This window comes from Lonchura striata, chromosome 6 (assembly GCF_046129695.1).
Source record: "Lonchura striata isolate bLonStr1 chromosome 6, bLonStr1.mat, whole genome shotgun sequence".
Classification (NCBI taxonomy): Eukaryota; Metazoa; Chordata; class Aves; order Passeriformes; family Estrildidae; genus Lonchura; species Lonchura striata.
In genome coordinates this window covers 62,315,634-62,333,058 of record NC_134608.1, presented here as the reverse complement: position 1 = coordinate 62,333,058, position 17,425 = coordinate 62,315,634, and the positions used below count along the sequence as shown (strand labels likewise).

The 17,425-nt window shown below is 40.1% G+C and overlaps 1 protein-coding gene across 4 annotated transcripts in view; it reads right to left on the bottom strand.

Annotated features, from left to right (window-relative positions):
• The window catches only part of ANO3 (anoctamin 3), a 112,530-nt gene extending 111,778 nt beyond the window's left edge, over window positions 1-752 (bottom strand). For 2 of the 4 annotated variants that reach the window (XM_077784400.1, XM_077784405.1), the window contains exon 1: window positions 173-752. In XM_077784400.1, coding sequence (XP_077640526.1) covers window positions 173-350 — 178 coding nt within the window. In that variant the 5' untranslated portion in view covers window positions 351-752. The remainder of the gene's footprint in view (window positions 1-172) is intronic. The other 2 variants (XM_077784399.1, XM_077784403.1) reach the window with 2 other exon arrangements.
• Between the last annotated feature and the right edge of the window lie 16,673 nt (window positions 753-17,425).

The window sequence follows — 17,425 nt, the reverse complement described above, 5'->3', positions numbered from 1 at the left end:
AACAATAATTTGTTTCCACCCTTTATTTGAGCTAAAATTAATTCCTCTAATGCTTGCATGCCAGCAACAATTCCTATGTTTTCCTTGTTGGGTCTTAGAGTTTAATTGCCACATGTTACATGAGTGAATAGGCACAGATTTGAGAAAATAAGTAATATAAATGCATGCTTACCAGCTGGTGCAGAACATGAGCAGTGAAGCTGAAAACCATGATGGTAATCAAAACATGACTGACTGAATTTGCCTTGCTTAAAATCCAGCTTGGAATCCGTTTTGCTTTCAATCTCATCTGATGAAATCTTATCCAGTTCAATTGTAACAGCTGACATTTTAATAGCTTCAGTAGGCATCAAATTAAAGAAAAAAAATGAATAAAAGGAGAAGCAAGTTTTAGTTCAGCTTGCCCAATCTTGCAGTCCGAAAATAACTTTGTATCACAAAGGAAAAAAAAATCAAAAATCCAGATTGTAACAGTGCAGAAAGCTCAGCTTCTTTGTTGTTGCTGTTGTTAAATAAATAAGTCAATGACAGAGAAACTCTATTTCCACAAAGCTGTTCTTCCAGCTCTGGAGCATCTGATAAATATTGCAGCTTGTTTCTAAAATGGAAAACTACTACTTTAAAAATTCTTCTGTTCTTGCAGTGACAACCACGTTATGAATAGCTGGCAGAAAAATAGCCAGGATAAGCAGATACACTTGTATGCCTGCTAAACTGGGGACTTCCTAACTGTAAGAGTCTGAGATTTTGTTCCCCAGCTGGGAGGGGCCAATACCAATGGGAGTGAGTGCATCCCAACCCATCCTGGCACCTGGGCCTTGTCACTTGTGCCACAAGTGCCTTTCCTCAGTGAACACCCAAGTCATTGCATGGCATGTGCGTAGGAGGATAAATTACCAAAAGCTATATAATTCCTTGAAAACAAGCAAGAAATGCATCACACTTTCTCTGCTTATTATTTCAGAGCATTGAGTATAAAAATGTGTCTAAGAAAATATTAAGTAAGAGTAATATTAAGGAAAGTGGTTTAATCTTTCAAACTTTTTTATTATTACTTTTGTTTCCTTAAATGCAACTAAAACTCCACACAACTGAAGACATGAAAATGATCTGTCTCTTTCTAACCTGTCCCAGTAGAGTGTGAGCACTCTGAAGTGCCAGAGGAGTCATCCACCTGGAGATGCTGGGGCGTGGCGGAGCAGCAGGCAGGGGCAAAGAGATGCTCCAGGGGAGGGCACACTGTACTCAGAGGCCTGGAAGCACACTGCCAGCTCCTAAATCTCTCAAGAATAGCAGGGGACATAAAGCATGAATTAGTTCTTGAAACAGACCTCACGAGAAACATTGCCAGGCCTGAGCTACAGGAAAGCTGATGTGCAGTTGGCCAGCCATTTCTTATTTTCTCTTTGCACAGTGAGAAAGAGAAGAAAACAATGCAAAGAAAAGATCTATGCAGCCGTGCAGCTTTTACTAAACATTCAATCCAAAATCCTAAACTCCACTTGAAAAACATTGAAACATAAGGTTTAATCATAAGTCAGGTTTTAAACTGAGCTGCTGATGGTGCTATCCTAAATAGTCTCAATGCAAGCATGGAGCAGGTGGAGGTTCCATGTGCTTGCAGTAGAAACATATCCTCAAACAGGACCCAGTTATATTTACAAATAAATAAATAGATTATTTACCAGTGGGATATTTCTTTAAATATTTAGGTTAAGGGAATGTCTATGAGATAATATCTAGATGGGACATGATTGCAGGTAGGAACACAATTGAGGCAAAATGGCTAATTCTAATAAGTAGAAAAACATGGAAATAGGACTGTAAAAATCAGCCAGAGGGAAAGCTTTCCAAGGAGACCAGAAATATGTGACAGTTTTGCTTTCAATTCACTTCAATCAATGCACATCAGGGGTAGAAAAAGCTTGATGCAAGTGTCACAACACAAAACAAAATTTTAGAAAGGATTACATAACAGGAAAAACAAGTGTGGTTTTTGGAAGGCAAACCCAGCATGGCTTACACCGAGAAAGGGAAAAGGCAAAAATATCAGACAAAAAACATTGCATCTTTTTTTAAAAATAGCTCTCCATTCCAGTTCCTCTTACACATGTAAAATCTACTCGTGTCATTTATGCTGGCTGAAGTAATCTTAGTTTGTTTTCTGAAATAAAGTTCCCCATATGAAAACGTTGGCTGCCAAATTTTTCAGAAATTTTACAGGTGGAAACAGCCCTATCAATTTATTAAAAAAAAAAAAAAAATCCATAGCTTAAATTGCACTTCCCAGCTTATAAAAAATTTAAAAGATGTATTTTACATGGAGGTGCTACATAAATGAGTCCAGTGTAGTAAAACTAGTAAAGAAATAAGCAGCTTAATCCTCTAAAGGCAGAACACCTCAAATGCTCAGAGGGTGGATCATTTCTTCATTATTCAGTGTCCCAAAACTTTATCTTAGCTTTTGCTGGATTCTTGTAACTTTTCCTGGACACGTAAGTAATTTCATTTCCTGTACAAACCTTTACCTGAAGGGTTTGTGTTTCTCCAGTAAAATTTATGTCAGTGTGATTGAATTATTTTTTTCTCATTACCACGCTGCTGTTAAGTTTCCCATGTAACTCTGAATATGTAAATCAGTCAAGAGCAGTCTGTGACTGTCACACCCAGATCACTCCCACCTAGGGCTAAACCAAGGTTGTTTTGCTCTGCATAGGTATGAAGGAGAAAATTCCACCCAAATATTATCAAGAGGTAAAAAACCACACAAAAGTTTACTGGAAAACTATAGGAAATTAAGGAAAATTGTCAAAAGAGTACAACATAACATCACATATCACAGCACAGACTTCAGCCCACTGAACACAGAAAACCTTTAAACTCATTTGATGTCACGTTCCCTGAGAAGAGTTAGAAGAAGAACAAAGGGATAAAAACAGAAAAGCGGGAAATTTTTTGCAGCTAATTTTGGCATGCTGTTTCCATTAACCTGAGTAGGAAATACAGGCAAATTAAATACTCCCCTTGGGCTACACAGGGAATGTTCCTGCCACTACTGGCTCAGCTCCATCTACCACAAAAGCTGGAGTAGGAGAGCTGGATAAAGTGTGTCAGGGAACTTGTGCACACCACAAAAACCTAAATCAGAAGGTGCAAGGGTCTGCTGCTCAAGGCTAGAGAGCCCAGGGTGAGATGCTGTTATTCAGAACCTGATGTTCCACTTGCACTTCTAGCATGGATACCTGGAGGTTGGAAAGCCTTGGAAATCCAAGAGATGTTGTGGAGCAGCAGGAGAGGCACGCAGGCAGTGCTCCCTGCATCCCCTCAGCTCCTAACACCAGGGCAATGTAGGACTGCACAGATGAACTCACACGGTTCTGTGCTACTCACCCCTCGGAAACAAAAACTGAGACTTCTGACTTTGCAGTCCAATTGCTCACCATTATTTAACCAGTCTGCACACAGTAACTGTTGAGTCAGTTATTATGATGAGTCACAGGCTGGTGTGCTCACCAGTACGAACAGTGACACTGAAGGAGACAGTCTTCCTCATGCTGTAAGGTACTGATATCCAACATGAGAATGCAAAGGAAAATGGCTCCTAAACTTCAAGGGTTAAAATAGAAGAAAATAAATCCATGATTTTTCAGTAAGTATGAGACACTTTTCAACAATAACTGTTTCTCATAATAGTAATCAGTTAAGTGACTAGTTTCAAATGTTTGGTTTAATAAACCAAAAAATCAAGAATTTGCTATAGCAATACTAAGATTTTTTTATAGTGAGCTGTATTACTAATTGAGTAAAAAAAAAAAATTACACTTGACCTTTCCACAGTTGCAGAACTACCATAAGAACTGAGAAAAGCCTTTTTAAAGTAAGAACTTTTGAAACTATTTGTTTCCAAGTTAGAGAAACCAGCTGAACAGCTGTAGACATAGGACATGATTACATAGGAGTAATCATAAAATCATAGAATAGCCTGGGTTGGAAGGGAACCATCTAGTCCCAATGCCCTTGCCATGTATAGGGATACCTTTCACTAGACCAGGCTGTGCAGAGCTCCATCCAACCCTGATCTTCAACACTTCCATGGATGAGACAGCCTCAAATTCTCTGGGCAACATACTCCAGTGTCTCACCACCCTCTAAGTAAAGAATTCCTTCCACATATCTAACCTAAACCTACTCTCTTCTCAGCTGGAAGCCTTTCATCCTTGTTCTGTCACTTCATATTCTTGCAAAACATCCCATCTTCCCTGTAGGTTCCCTTCAGGTTCTGGGAGGCTGCAATTGGGTCACCCCAAAGCCTTCTCTAATACAGGCTGGAAAAAAACCAATTCTCTCAGCCTTTCAATTAGGCCCTAAAACCAGAGATTTCACCTGAATAATAAGGGCATTTAGGTTTTGATGCCATGCCCCTTATGTTAATTTGTCACCCCATATTCTCTGCCAGCAAAAAATTACCAGCCAGTCCTAGCAGGCTGATAGAAGGGAACTTCATGAATAGGAAAAGTAAATAAAACATATTATTTCCTGTTTCCACTGAACACGAGCTTTATATAATTATCCCCACAGTTAGTACTGACTGGGCAATTATCCTGACAAACAGTGGCTCATTGATGGCAGTCAGATAAAGGCATCTCAGCAGCTCCTTTGCCAGGCCACTGCAGCAGAGCCCCTCTGAATTCCTCAGTCCTGGCTGCCATCCCAGCACCATCCACCATCCAACAAGGGCTGCACAGTCATGGGGGAGCAGCTAGGGAAACATTATTCCTAACCTGTCAGCACTTAATAGCACAAACATTTTTTCCTTACCACAAAAGGACTTGAAAATCTGGAGGGAAGAGTGTGCACAGACAATGTACAACAGAACAGACTGGCTGGGGAGAGCAGTTTTGCTTTCCATCCTTCCGAAATGTTTCCATTAGATTTTCACCTCCTTCATCCAAAAATAGCATTTCAGCAGTGGAATGGAAAAAAGAGAAAGTATAAAAATTGGAATCTCAAAAGACTTTTTTTCTCTTAACCCCAAACCCATATAGCAGGAGCCTCAGCTAGCTGAATCTTTCTTGGCAACAATTCCATTTCAGTGAATTTACTCATTTTGTCAGGAGAATTGTGAACAAACACAGTCCATAGTTCACACAAACCAAAGGAATAGCACAGCAGTGCTACTCCTGTGACTGTTTCCAGCAGTCAGGACTGGCACCAGGCTCTGCAGAGGCACTGCTCCATCTCCTGTCAGGCCAGACCCAAACAAAGCCTGAGCCACAAAAGGTGATCACTCTGACAACCATTGTGGGATATTGCACAAATCCTGAGATCTGCCCAACCTGCACAGCCATACAACACAATTCACAGAAATTAAATTAGTTATTCCAAACACTGACATTGCCTGTTTCAGAGGCAGGTGAAGGCTGTTCTGAAGCGCGCTGGTGCCTGCCGGTCACCTCTTAACCCAGGATTTCCAAGACACCAGAAGCTGAGATTTGTGTCATAGTCTGGTCAATTGTATTTAGCTTTAATGTTTTCTCTCTTGCACAAAGATAAAGGATATTCCTCTTATTATCTGAACACAAATCAAAACATGACTGTGACTGTAGAACATCTCACACTGTATCTTAAAATAGGTACTACTTTAGGTACTTAAAACCCAGAATCTTTAGACACAGATTCAACATCTACAGCAGCACTGACCTTTAAAATCCCCAGTACTGAAATATTCCAAACATTGTCTTTATATCAATACCTACAATCAGTGTCTTGAAGGAAATCAGAGCTGTAAATATCTATTGATTATCCAAATTCCAGATTTCCTAAGGTAAGTGAACTGCACTGTGAGAGCTGGTGTTCAATTGTAGACAATGCTTATTCCAGCCAGAGTAATTTCACTGCCTTACTGAGGCATAAGTAAAAACTCCAGCAAAACAACTTCATGCCTCAACCAAATTAAAAAAGAGACAAATTCTCAGTTTAGTGGACCTGAGTGAAGAATGAAATCTAAAACTTAGTGATTTCTGTGAATTTAAGTTGCTTTTATTCTGTTCATTTTTTTTTTCCATTCTGGACACTTGTAGCCACAGACAGCCCTGCAATCCTCTTCTTACCCACTGCAAATATATACTAAGGAAATAAAATTTCCCTTCACTTTAAGGAAACTCATTACATAGGCACATTTTCTTCCAGAAGTTGAAGAAAGCTGTGAGAAGATAGGATGATGTTTATCTTCTCCCTTTGTGTTTTTGATTTTTGGTGGAATTTCTGAAGGCAAAGAAGAATAGGAGAAGCTAAGAATAAAATAATTTGGAATCTGTTTGAGTAGAAAAATACACTGGAGAAAACAAGAGAAAGGATCTTAACACTTCCACACTTTAAAGCAGGAAATAAGCAGAGAATTGATGCTTTTCAATAATTGTGATGCTGTGATTACTCCCCTGTTCTCTCTGGAGACCTATATTTTCATTTTGATTGATAATAATAGGTTTTCTGCCTCTAACAACAAGGTACCCTCTCCCTTCCCAGCTCATCTGGGTCTGCCCAAGCTATCTGGCCATGCACACACCACGGCTGGCTGGCAGCAGAGCCCTGCAAGAGGCATGCTGAAAGCACACACCAGAATATTTCCTCTGTGGTTCTCCTGAACTTCTTGAACTCTAGTCACTAGGTGACCCAGAGCAGAGTGAAATCCATTTTAACGGGGTCTTGGTTAAATCAGTCAACTGAGTCCTTGCTGAGCTAGGCAACCTTATGCAGAAATACATCAAAAACAAAGAAAGAAACACAAAACAACAAAAAAAACCAACCCCAAACACAACGAAAAATACATTCTTATTTCTCTTGGCAGTTTTAGAAAGCAAGGATAGAGGATGTTTTCAGTTGTAATCCCTTGCTTCACTGTCAAGCTCATCAGCACTACCCAAACAATGCCCATGACACCACGGTGCATTTTGGCAGTACTCCTTAGTGCCACAAAGCTGAGTGCCTGTTCCTCAGTGCCTCTAACTTTCAGAAACACAGTAATGATGTCACCCTCTGGTGGTGATATATTCCAGCACGGAACAGAACTGAGAATTGCAAAGGAACACATCCAAGTTGGTTTTACTGTAAAAAGAAAGACTAAAAAAAGTTGATGCTCTGGTGGAATATAGACATAATCTCTTGTTTCAATCTGGTACTGTAATGAGAGAAGCCAGAGCTATAACAGTAAATATATCACACTATCTCTGTTGTGCTTTTCTCTAGAGTAGAAGTGTCTTATCTTTAATTGTACTCTAGAAGTTTTAAGACTAGTGCACAGAAAAAATACCAAAGAAATGAGATGTCTAAAAAGTTGTTACTCATATTGTAAACAATCATCACATATCCAAACTCCTCCAAGTATGATAAACTCACCTCTCCAAATTAATGCATTCTTTAATCAAATTTTAATTTGAATTAGAGTAACAGTGACAAAAGAGGTGAGTTTTGTGAAAAAAGATGGACAAATCTCAGCTCTTTGTGTTTTCATGTGTATTTAAACAAAATTAGCTGCACCAAGAGTAACAGAGTTAAGAACACACCCCTCCTACAGCATGAGCAGCAAGTAGGCAAGGATGGGCAGGAGACAGTGGGGAGGGATCCTCCCCAAAGTCTTATTCTGCAGCTTCTCACTGAGTATTTCAGTCTTCCATCAACCTTGAGGTGCATCCCTGCAAGATCCAAACCAAAACCAGCCACAAGTGCTAGGACTGCAGCACCAAACTAGTGTTGAGCAGTTTATTTGCAGGGTCTAAAACGTCTAATTAAATCCTGCCACATTTACCAGGGTTTCAGGCCTCCATACCCACAGTTCCTTGAACAACTGCATGTTCTCTGCATTTATGTGTATGTAACACTATTCTTTCTGATTTCAGCACACATTGCCTCAGGTCTCCCTTGCCTTCTAGTATTTCTACATCAGCAGCCTGAGTTTCTACCAACCCACAGCTACACAAAATGTACTTTTTTTTCATTCTGGCATTTCATCCTATCTTCAAAAACCTTTTTAGGAATGCATCCAAGATAAATAAGTTTTCCCAAGTATTGAGCAGTTTCTGATTTTGAAAATATTAGCACATTATTTAGATGGCCATCTATGAGCCCCTAGGCAAATTTTCAGAATTGTGAAACAAAGGAGATAACACACTCCTTTCAGCACCACCAGGATTTGATTGTTTAACAGCCTTAGACATTTTGAAATTAAGTCCTTGAAATTTTTACTCTATCCCCAGGCACTCTTTAAACTAAGACTGTCTACATTTATTGAGTTAAAAGATGATAAGAAAAACTTCTTACAGTGAAAACCACAGAAACAAGGAAAACACCGGTTTAAATTTTGAGCCACGGCTGGCAAAGGGTCAGCATCTTCAGCAGAAAGGAATCCCTCTTTCACTCCTTATATTATTTATCAAACAAATTCCTGGACTTCACCTAAATAAGAGCACTGTTTCTCCACTTTTGATTTTGTTTGCCTCTGAATTCTGAGTAGTTTTGCAACAGCTGGTCTAAGCAAGGAAGTTACTAGGGGCTGTTGTGACCCTAACGACCTCTATTTTCTTTGTGGCTCTTTTACCCAAGGACCAACACCAAGCAATATTTAGATTAAACAGTCCTTTCAATTGCTCCAGTCTAAAAGCAATCACTGTCCCCAGCCTCTGTGAACTTTACAACGTGTTGGATTTTTCTTGAAATGTGTCTGTTTTCAAAAGTCAAAGCCATAGAAAAAGAACTGAAACCAAAATCCATGAGATAAGGCAACCAGAACACATTAGAGCCTGAAAATAACAGGAGAGACTGTGGCCATGTCTGACTTTCTGACCCCTGCCCATGGACTGAAGAAAAACAGCTCATAATCACATCTTAAATGGTCCATACTATCGCCAGCCAGGGGCTGTGTACAAGGCATGAACGGGACAGGACTGCTGTGGAATGCCTCTCGAGCTGTTTATTTTTTAGCATCACTCTCATTACATGGTTATGACAATGGGAAGATGCCAGCAGCTCACATCTCAGGCAGCAGACCAAGAATGTTACAATTTACTTTAAAAGCTTTTTGACCAGTCACACAAAGCAAAAGCATATTGACAGTAGTTCTATCCAATCACTATAAGTACATGTGCCTTTGGTTAAAACAATGCTTGCTTATTTCAAATACAATACTTGCTTGTAAGCCTCAAGATACAATGCACAGAGCTCCATTATGAAGCTTAGACCTTCCTTATATCTCACCAGAGATACTTTTCTGTAACTTGGGCAGTTATTCTACCCAAGTGTTAATACACAGACCATTGTTTTATTTGTCCTTTCTTTATACTTCTTGTATAATTTTTCTGCTGATGAATCTTGCAGCTACTGCTTAGTTCTAATCACCATCCTGCTGGCTCTGAGGCCTGCCTTTTGCACGTGCCCAAAACCCTCTGATTTTAAGGAATCACACATACTACTCACTTATTTGTAAATCTCAGTTTATAGAGCAAGGATTAGTTTATAGATCTTAGAAGATCTGTTTATAGAGCCAGGATTTTAAAACTTCATGGACTTGCTTGAGATGCCAGAAACTACATTTGGAACAAGCTTAAAAAAGGTCACAGCTGAACTTCATTAACTTATGTGGTCAAAACCAATTAAGCAGGCAGCTTCAATGGCTGCAGACAGTCCCTCTATCTCCTACCATACTTCCACCTCAAAAAGGAAGGTGCATGAGTGGATTTTCTGTTCTAAACCTCTTTAAACATGCTCAGGCTGACCTGAAACTACCAGCTCAAAAAATTTTATTTAAAATACACTGGCAACACAAATTCAACAAGAGGTTTCTTACAGAGGTGTTATCAGCCTGTTCAGATCTGCATCCAGCCCTTAACTCAAATAATGTCTATCAGTTACACTCCAATCACCCCTCTAGAAATGGAGCACTTGTAGTCCTACAAATAGGACTACAAATAACCACTATAACTACTAACCAAACACACAGATTATGTTGCTGCTGACAAAGATATCAAAGCCCTTCATAATGCAGAGCATTATGCCACAAGGATACTTACTGACAAGAAACAGTGATTTTTGTGAAGGTAAAGGCCCCACGATTTGTCAATAAACTGTAACTGCAAGTAACAAAGCTTTGACAGCTTTGTTGGGTAACAGCCCCCTGCATAATTATCCAAATTACATGTACAGTCACTCAGGATGTTCAGTAGGTGTTACTGCAATGAGCTGAGCTAAAACTCTGTGCAAACTATTAGTATAATAGTTTAAGTATTTTAGTATCTGCATTAGTATAAATGCTACCCTAATAAATCCAGCCTAAGTACTTGAGATACAAGACACAAAATCAAACTGCAGACATGCCACCTTCACTCCAAAGAAAGTATATTCTGGTTTTCCCAGGAATTAATAGAGATGTTTGCTGTGAAAGATTTTTAACAGGCTGTGCAACTGTGACACCAGGAAAGGAGAGAACAAGGGAGGAAAATCCTGATCCCCTTGTAGCTGAAAGTTCCTCAACAGCTGGCAGCAACCCAGACCAGATCTTCTTCATGAACAGACCTTTACTTAATTAAAAAGTTTCATTGGAGTAAAGAGAGGAACATTACAAGAACTATGTGCAGCAGTTTCCTCTCTCACTCCTTCTAGAAGTACAGACATGCTTGTATGCCCATCTTTCCAGGTCTCCTGTAGCAGAAGCCACCAAAGATCTTGGCAGAGATGGCCAATAGGTAAAAATTAGCAAACCTGCAATTTGCCGTTCTCTACTGGATAAAAATAGTTATCTGAAACAGGCAGTTTTAAAAAAAAAAACAGTTTTGTCAATAAAATGAGATGTGGCAGCCAGACCACAGAGAACAGTAAAATGTCAGACACGAAAATAAAGGAAACACAGATAGGACAGAGTGGCCAGAGGATGAACTGTTAGAGCAGTTGACTTTGGCATGGGATTCTAACTCCTCTGTACTACTTCCTCCAGGTAAACTGCTGCCAGAAATCCTGCTGGCCAGAACCCAACATCTCCTCTGACCAGACTCACTGAGCATCAGCACAGACCACTCACACTGAGATGGAAAGCAGCAGATATGAATCACCACTTCTTCTAAGCCTCACAAAACAGAACCACATAAAGAATACCTCCTTTGCATGACCTTTTTCAAAATCCATGGAAGTCGGTAAAGTGGATGTTTCTAACTGTAAGCAGGGATACTTCTGCATATGTTGTTTGGATTTTATTATCATCCATCCAGAATATTGCTTTTCTTTTCTTCTCTCTTTTTTACAACCACAAGAGAGAAGGTGAACACAGGTAACTGAGAGTGCTTCACACTACAAGGCAGAGGGCTGACCCCAGGTGAACGTAGCTTGCACCAAGAGACTGTTTCACCATCCTGTACTCTATCTGCTGTTGGCAGCATTCATAATGCTCTCATTACAACACTGCAAAATGTTATTTTGCAGAAATTTAACTCTGCAGGCAGAAAAAAAGAACAGTTGCTGCAAAATCTTTCTTCTGAAGTATTAAATTATAATGAAAAGTCCAGTAATTTAATATGATCAGGAGAGAAATCCTTCAGCTCTGACACCTGCCCACTCCTATGACACAAAGGATGATCCTGATCTTTCAAAAAACATCTCTTCAGCTGCCTCCTCTCCCACCCTTTTAGATCAAGCTGTTCACAAACACTTGTGTAAACTGGAAGAGGAAACTGAACCAAGACCAACATCCTCAACTTCAAAAATTATGTTGTTCCCTTGTGCTCTATCACTTGCTCCATCTTTTGAATCCTGATGAAGTACAGAATAACATGTATAAGCTTTGCTTAACCTCAGTTTTAAACATTCAGGTTTAATTCAGAGCTTGAGCTAAAGGGCCTTACTTCAGAACACTGGATTTTAGAATTGCCAAGGTTGGAGAAGTCCTTTAAGATCAAGTCGGTCAACCTACCACCACCACTGTAACGTCTAACCCTCAAAGTGTATTACCCAGGAATTTTTACCTTCACAAGATTCTAAATGCTGTCATTTCTGATTTCAACAAAATATTTTCACTCCTTTATATCCTGTGCCCTCTTTCTAAAAATAGCCTGAGTTTCCTGTCTTAAGAATTGATCTGGCTTCAGACACTGGAATAGGATAATTCAGAAAATTTCTCCTCCAGTCATCTAACACTTCGACACATGCCAGAGGGCAGCAAATAACAATGCTAGTCTTCATTATAATTCTTATTACAGCTATATCCTATGAAGTAAAAATCAACAAAAATGCAGATCAGTCACACAATTACTCCATTAACAAACAAAAGATACATACCTTTATGCAAGTTTAGCAATGTCCCATACTGGACAAGATGACGCAGGGCAAGAAAAATCTCATTTCAGATTTAGCCTCATCAAGAAACACTGAAAATTGTCACAGTTATGCTTTTTCCTAAAAGATACAGCACTCCTCAGATCTGAAATGCATTACACTGTGTTAACATTTGGCTTTGTTAACTGCATTTGAGGATGACGTTGTGATTACAGAAACAATCCTGGAATAATACTGGCTTACACACTTAACAGTAGTTCAGTCCTCTCTTTTCACAACTTTCTCCTGTCCTGTTGGTGTGCTTGGTTTCTGTGCATTCGTAGACCTGTCTGGCTGCTCCCAAATCACCTAAAATGAGGTTTTTCAGCCTGTAGCATCTTAGTTACAATCCTAAAATGGTTTTAATTGGAAGAGTCTTGTTCCAATCCCCCCACCATGGGCAGGAACACCTTCCACCATCCCAGGTTGCTCAGAGCCCCATCCAGCCTGGCCTGGGAAACTTCTAGGATGGGGCATCCACAGCTTCTCCAGGCAGCCTGGTCCAGTGCCTCATCATTCTCTGAGTCAAGAATTCTTCCTAAAACCAAACCTATATCTACCACCTTTCATTTTACAGCCATTTTCACTGGTTCTGTCACTATATGCCCCTACAAAAAGTCTGTAGGAAAGCTGGGAACCTGCAGCTCAGAAGTCCATTGCAGAGGTACAGCTCCCCTAAAATCCAGAATGTCAGAGCAGACTCCTGTAATCTTTAAGATGAATCTCTCCTTTGATTAGGTGCTTCAATCTCAGCAGTCCTGCACTTCAAGTCTTCCTACAGATACCAGATATAAAATGTACTGACAGCACTGATGTCAAAGACAACATACCTTCCTTTCACTCTGACAATTTCTCTTTTTAGCAATAACAAGTTCTTTTCTTGCATTTCTGTGCCTAGTTCATGACAACAGCTAGTAAACAGTGTGGAACAGGCACAAAGGCAAGCCACAAGAAATGCTGTGGGCTGGCAGCATCCCAACAATTTGGGGAGCAGAATGAAGGGCTGCCTGTTTGTAGCTTCCTCCTGCTTGTTCCATCACATAAACAAGAACCCAAAGAACATTTTAAAAATATTTTTCCATTAACTTGGGTTTCCAGAGCTTTACCACTACTGAACTCTTGCAGGAAGTGACAAAATCTATAATCACACATACGGCATACAGATGTGTACAGGGTGTGGCTGTGTTAGCAGGGGATGTCACAGAGCATCTGTTAACCCTAAAATGCTGAATGGTGTCAGTCTCCTGCCCTCTGGCCTGGATATGCATGCCAAAGATTAGATAACCAACTCCAGAGCATTGTTTTAATTCTTGAGGCTAAGGGGCATCCATCAAGCGAAGCCAAGCTGAGGATTTACAGCTTAAAACCAGCATGAACAATTTTCTCCATTTAGAGACAAGCTTAAGAGAAAAACACACTGCAATGAGTAAATAAATGCTAGATATTGAATTGTCAGACCTTACCTCCCCCCCCCACACTTGCATCCACAGTGGAAAACAACCAAAATGCCAGGAAAAGAGGCAACATGGTAAAAAGAAAAAAATGGTGCCAGCTCCTGTCTCAAGGAAAAAAAATCCCAATACAAAATGTTCATGCTGCAGCTTGGGCAAAACAGATGGGAACCTGCTGAATTGCTGGTGCTGGTCCCCTCTTCACAGCTGTCTCAGTTTCGAGACAAAATTTAGGAAAAAATGCCCTGGAATGAGCATTTCATTTAAAGAGAAAGAGCTTCAATAACTCTCTGTTCTTCTGCCAATGACAGGAATGGATACCGGTGAGTGAAAATACAAAAAAAGAGAACTGCTTATTAACAGCAAAAACAAAAACAAAACAAAACAAAACAAAAAAAAACAAAAAAAAAAAAAAAAAAACCGGTTGCCCACAAGGCACAGAAAAGGATGAGAATATCAAAGCCTTAACCCCAAGCCCCCCCAGCAGAGTGCATGGCTGTGAGGCAAAGATGGAGCTGCCCCTCTTTGGCTGAGGGAAGGGGAGGACGGAGCTCACACAGCAGCTAGGAACATGGAACCTGTTGGATTTCTGCCTGGGGTCTCCTCCTCGCAGCAGGTGAAGCTGGTGGAGTTTAATATTCTTTTACATGTTGAAGAAAGAATTGATCCTGCTTTCCAAGGTCTCAGGGTTGGGGTGCCCCCCAGGCAGACTACAAGGAAGGCCAAGCTGAAACAGTTCAAGGGGAAAAAAAAATAAAAAAACCAAACCAAACCAAAACAAAAAACCAACCAACCAACCAAACAAAACCAAAACCCTCCCCAAAAAGCTACCAAAAAGGATTTGCTGGTGAAAAGCCTCCAGAACAGGGGAAGGAAAAACCAGAAGCTCCCTGCCTAAGGATGCAACATCAAATCCAGCAAAGCAAGACAGTGACAACCCATGCTGCAGCAGAGTTTATCTGGGCAAGGAGAGCCCAAACAAACCTGGGCCGAGTTCCTGGCTCAGCCTGCCCCTGAGTCCCATTACAGCCACAGCAGCCATTCCTGGGCATACAGCAGATGATGAGGGAATAGAGCATCACCATAAAACCACCCAAGGCAACAGCAGGTGGATTTGGAATTCTTTCCTCTCACCTGGCTTTGCTGAGCTCTGGAGCAGTCCTCGCTGTCCCCGCTGATTCTCTCTGATCTCAGACCAAAAACAAACCATCCAATTTGACACAAAAGCCTCCCAAGGATTGCTATCACAGCCTCCAAGGCCAGGCAAAGGAAAAAACCTACCCTCCTTGCCTAAGCTAACAAAAAACCCCTTAGCTAGCTAAGCAAAAAAAACCCCAAAAACCTGAAAACCTCAGTGCACAGAGCATGGCAGACACTCCAGAAGTGAGGCTGTGGAAGAGCCCCAAGGCTCCCTCCTCCTCCAGACCCACCTTAATGCAACAGCAACCATCTCTGGGCATGGAGCAGATGAGCAGGAACAGAAAACCACCCCAAGACTAATGCCTGCATTAATGTGTTCAACTTTAAAAAAAAAAAAAAAGAGCCTGAATGTTTGTAGTCTAATGAGACACATAAGGAATCTGACATTTCATCTCCACCACACAGACTTAACACATAGAATATAATTTCTTCTATTTCATGTCTATATCGATACAGAAAATACACCTAGGTCCTTTGCCAGGCATTGAGCTGCTCTCCTCAGCTGCTTTTAATTTTTGGAACCTCTTTAGATGTGCAGATTAGCTCTTTTGTAAATACTTCAGCCAGCCTCAAATATTCAGCAATAGAAAGAAGAGTAAAAGTCATGTTTTTGCTTTCCATAGCAGTTTAGTCTTCCCACAGCACTTTATGAAATATTTTGTGAAAATCAAGCCTCTAACAATGTAATTAAATATAAGCTCTCTCTCTGCTTTTATTAGATTAAAACATACAGATTAAGATTTAAGCAACTGGCAAAAGGAAACCTCTGCAGTGTTTAGAATTTGCCTCCTTAATCTGAAGAAACTTGGAGAAGTTTTTTAAAGCACATAGACCAACACAAATTTTACAGGTAGTATCTACAGGAAGCATACTACCTCCCTGAAACGGGAAGCCCACAGCAGTATTGGCTGTATGTGTAGTTAAGACCATGCCAATCTAGCCGATATCTCAGGATTGCACAGTAATTGCTGCACCCCTAGTGACAAAAGAAGAAAAGTCCTTTTATTCCCTTGCCTTCCTGTATCCTGCCTGTGCTGTCAAGGCTTACCTGGAAGAGGAGAAATAGGAGATAAAATATTATTAGGGAGTTCAGAAGTCAATTCCAGAAGAGAAGGACTGGAAGGTATGAGGTGACCCAAAGAGGAAACATTTGCATTCCAAAGCACTTGAGGAGAATTAGCTTCTAGCAATAAGAGAACCTAGAGATATATCATGTCCCAGAATTCAACTGAATGAAAGAAAAATCCCATTCATTGATATAATAATTTTTGTCTAAACAGAATAGATTGGAAATGTCTTTAGAGCCAAACTCCTTGCCATTTTCCTAATGCACTGATTAAGTGACATTTTCTTTTAATTATTTGCTTCATAATATTTCTATTACTTAAATCAATTTAACAATTCCATATTGTAAAAAAACTAAGGCTAATGGGAACACTAAAATTATTTTCTACTGAGTCAATAACTGCACAAACATCATAGGCCTTTAATTGATGCTAGGATTGTAATGTTTGACAGTATTGTTTTCAGATTCAAAAATGCCCATCCCTTCCTAAAAAGCAAAACTAGTGCTATAGGGTATAATTACATCCTCATCACAGAAGGCAATAAGAAATGTATATTTTAGGGACCAAAATCCAGAGAAGGTTCTCAAATGCAGGGGTGGGGGGAACGGGAGGTTTGTGAATTATTATTTCAAAAATACTGAAGAATTCACTTATGTCGTGTCTCCAGTGCTTTTCCAAGTCTTCGTTTACCAAGAATCATACCATTTCCAGGATACCACAGAGCACTAAGACATCTAGTGAGAGAAAAATATATTGCAAGTAGAATTATTATGTAAACTAAGCAGAGTTGGTTTAGTTATGAGATGTAAACAGTCTGTGGGATCACTGCTGCAGGCCAATTCTTACTACATGACCTTTTCCACTGTACATTTACAATTCTGACAGTTCCCAGGGAAAGAAATGACTGCACCAAAACCCACCTGGTGTGGGATCTCATTGCAGTGCTCTGGTCTTTTATCAGGTTCTTCCTTTAGTAAAGACCTCGTGTCACACCAGCTCAGAGAAATCCTGTCAGATGTGTAGATCTGGAGCACCTGGCATTGAGTCCTACCCACTAAACACACACCTGGCACACTTACCACTACAGACCATGTGCATTTAAATTACAGTTCAGAAACTGGGATGAATCCCACAGCACAGGATGTTGAAATGATCCCTTCTAAAGAAAACACAGGCTTTCCACAATTTTGTTGATATAAAGTATAACAAAACCCTGGAATAACTTAATTCCTGATTCAATAAAAAGATCAGACTCATTATTTCGCTATGGCCCTGGCAAACACAGTTAAAAAAAAATCTGCCATTGTCAGCTTCAAATACATCAGAACTGCTTCTTGGGCCTCAAAAAATAAAGAA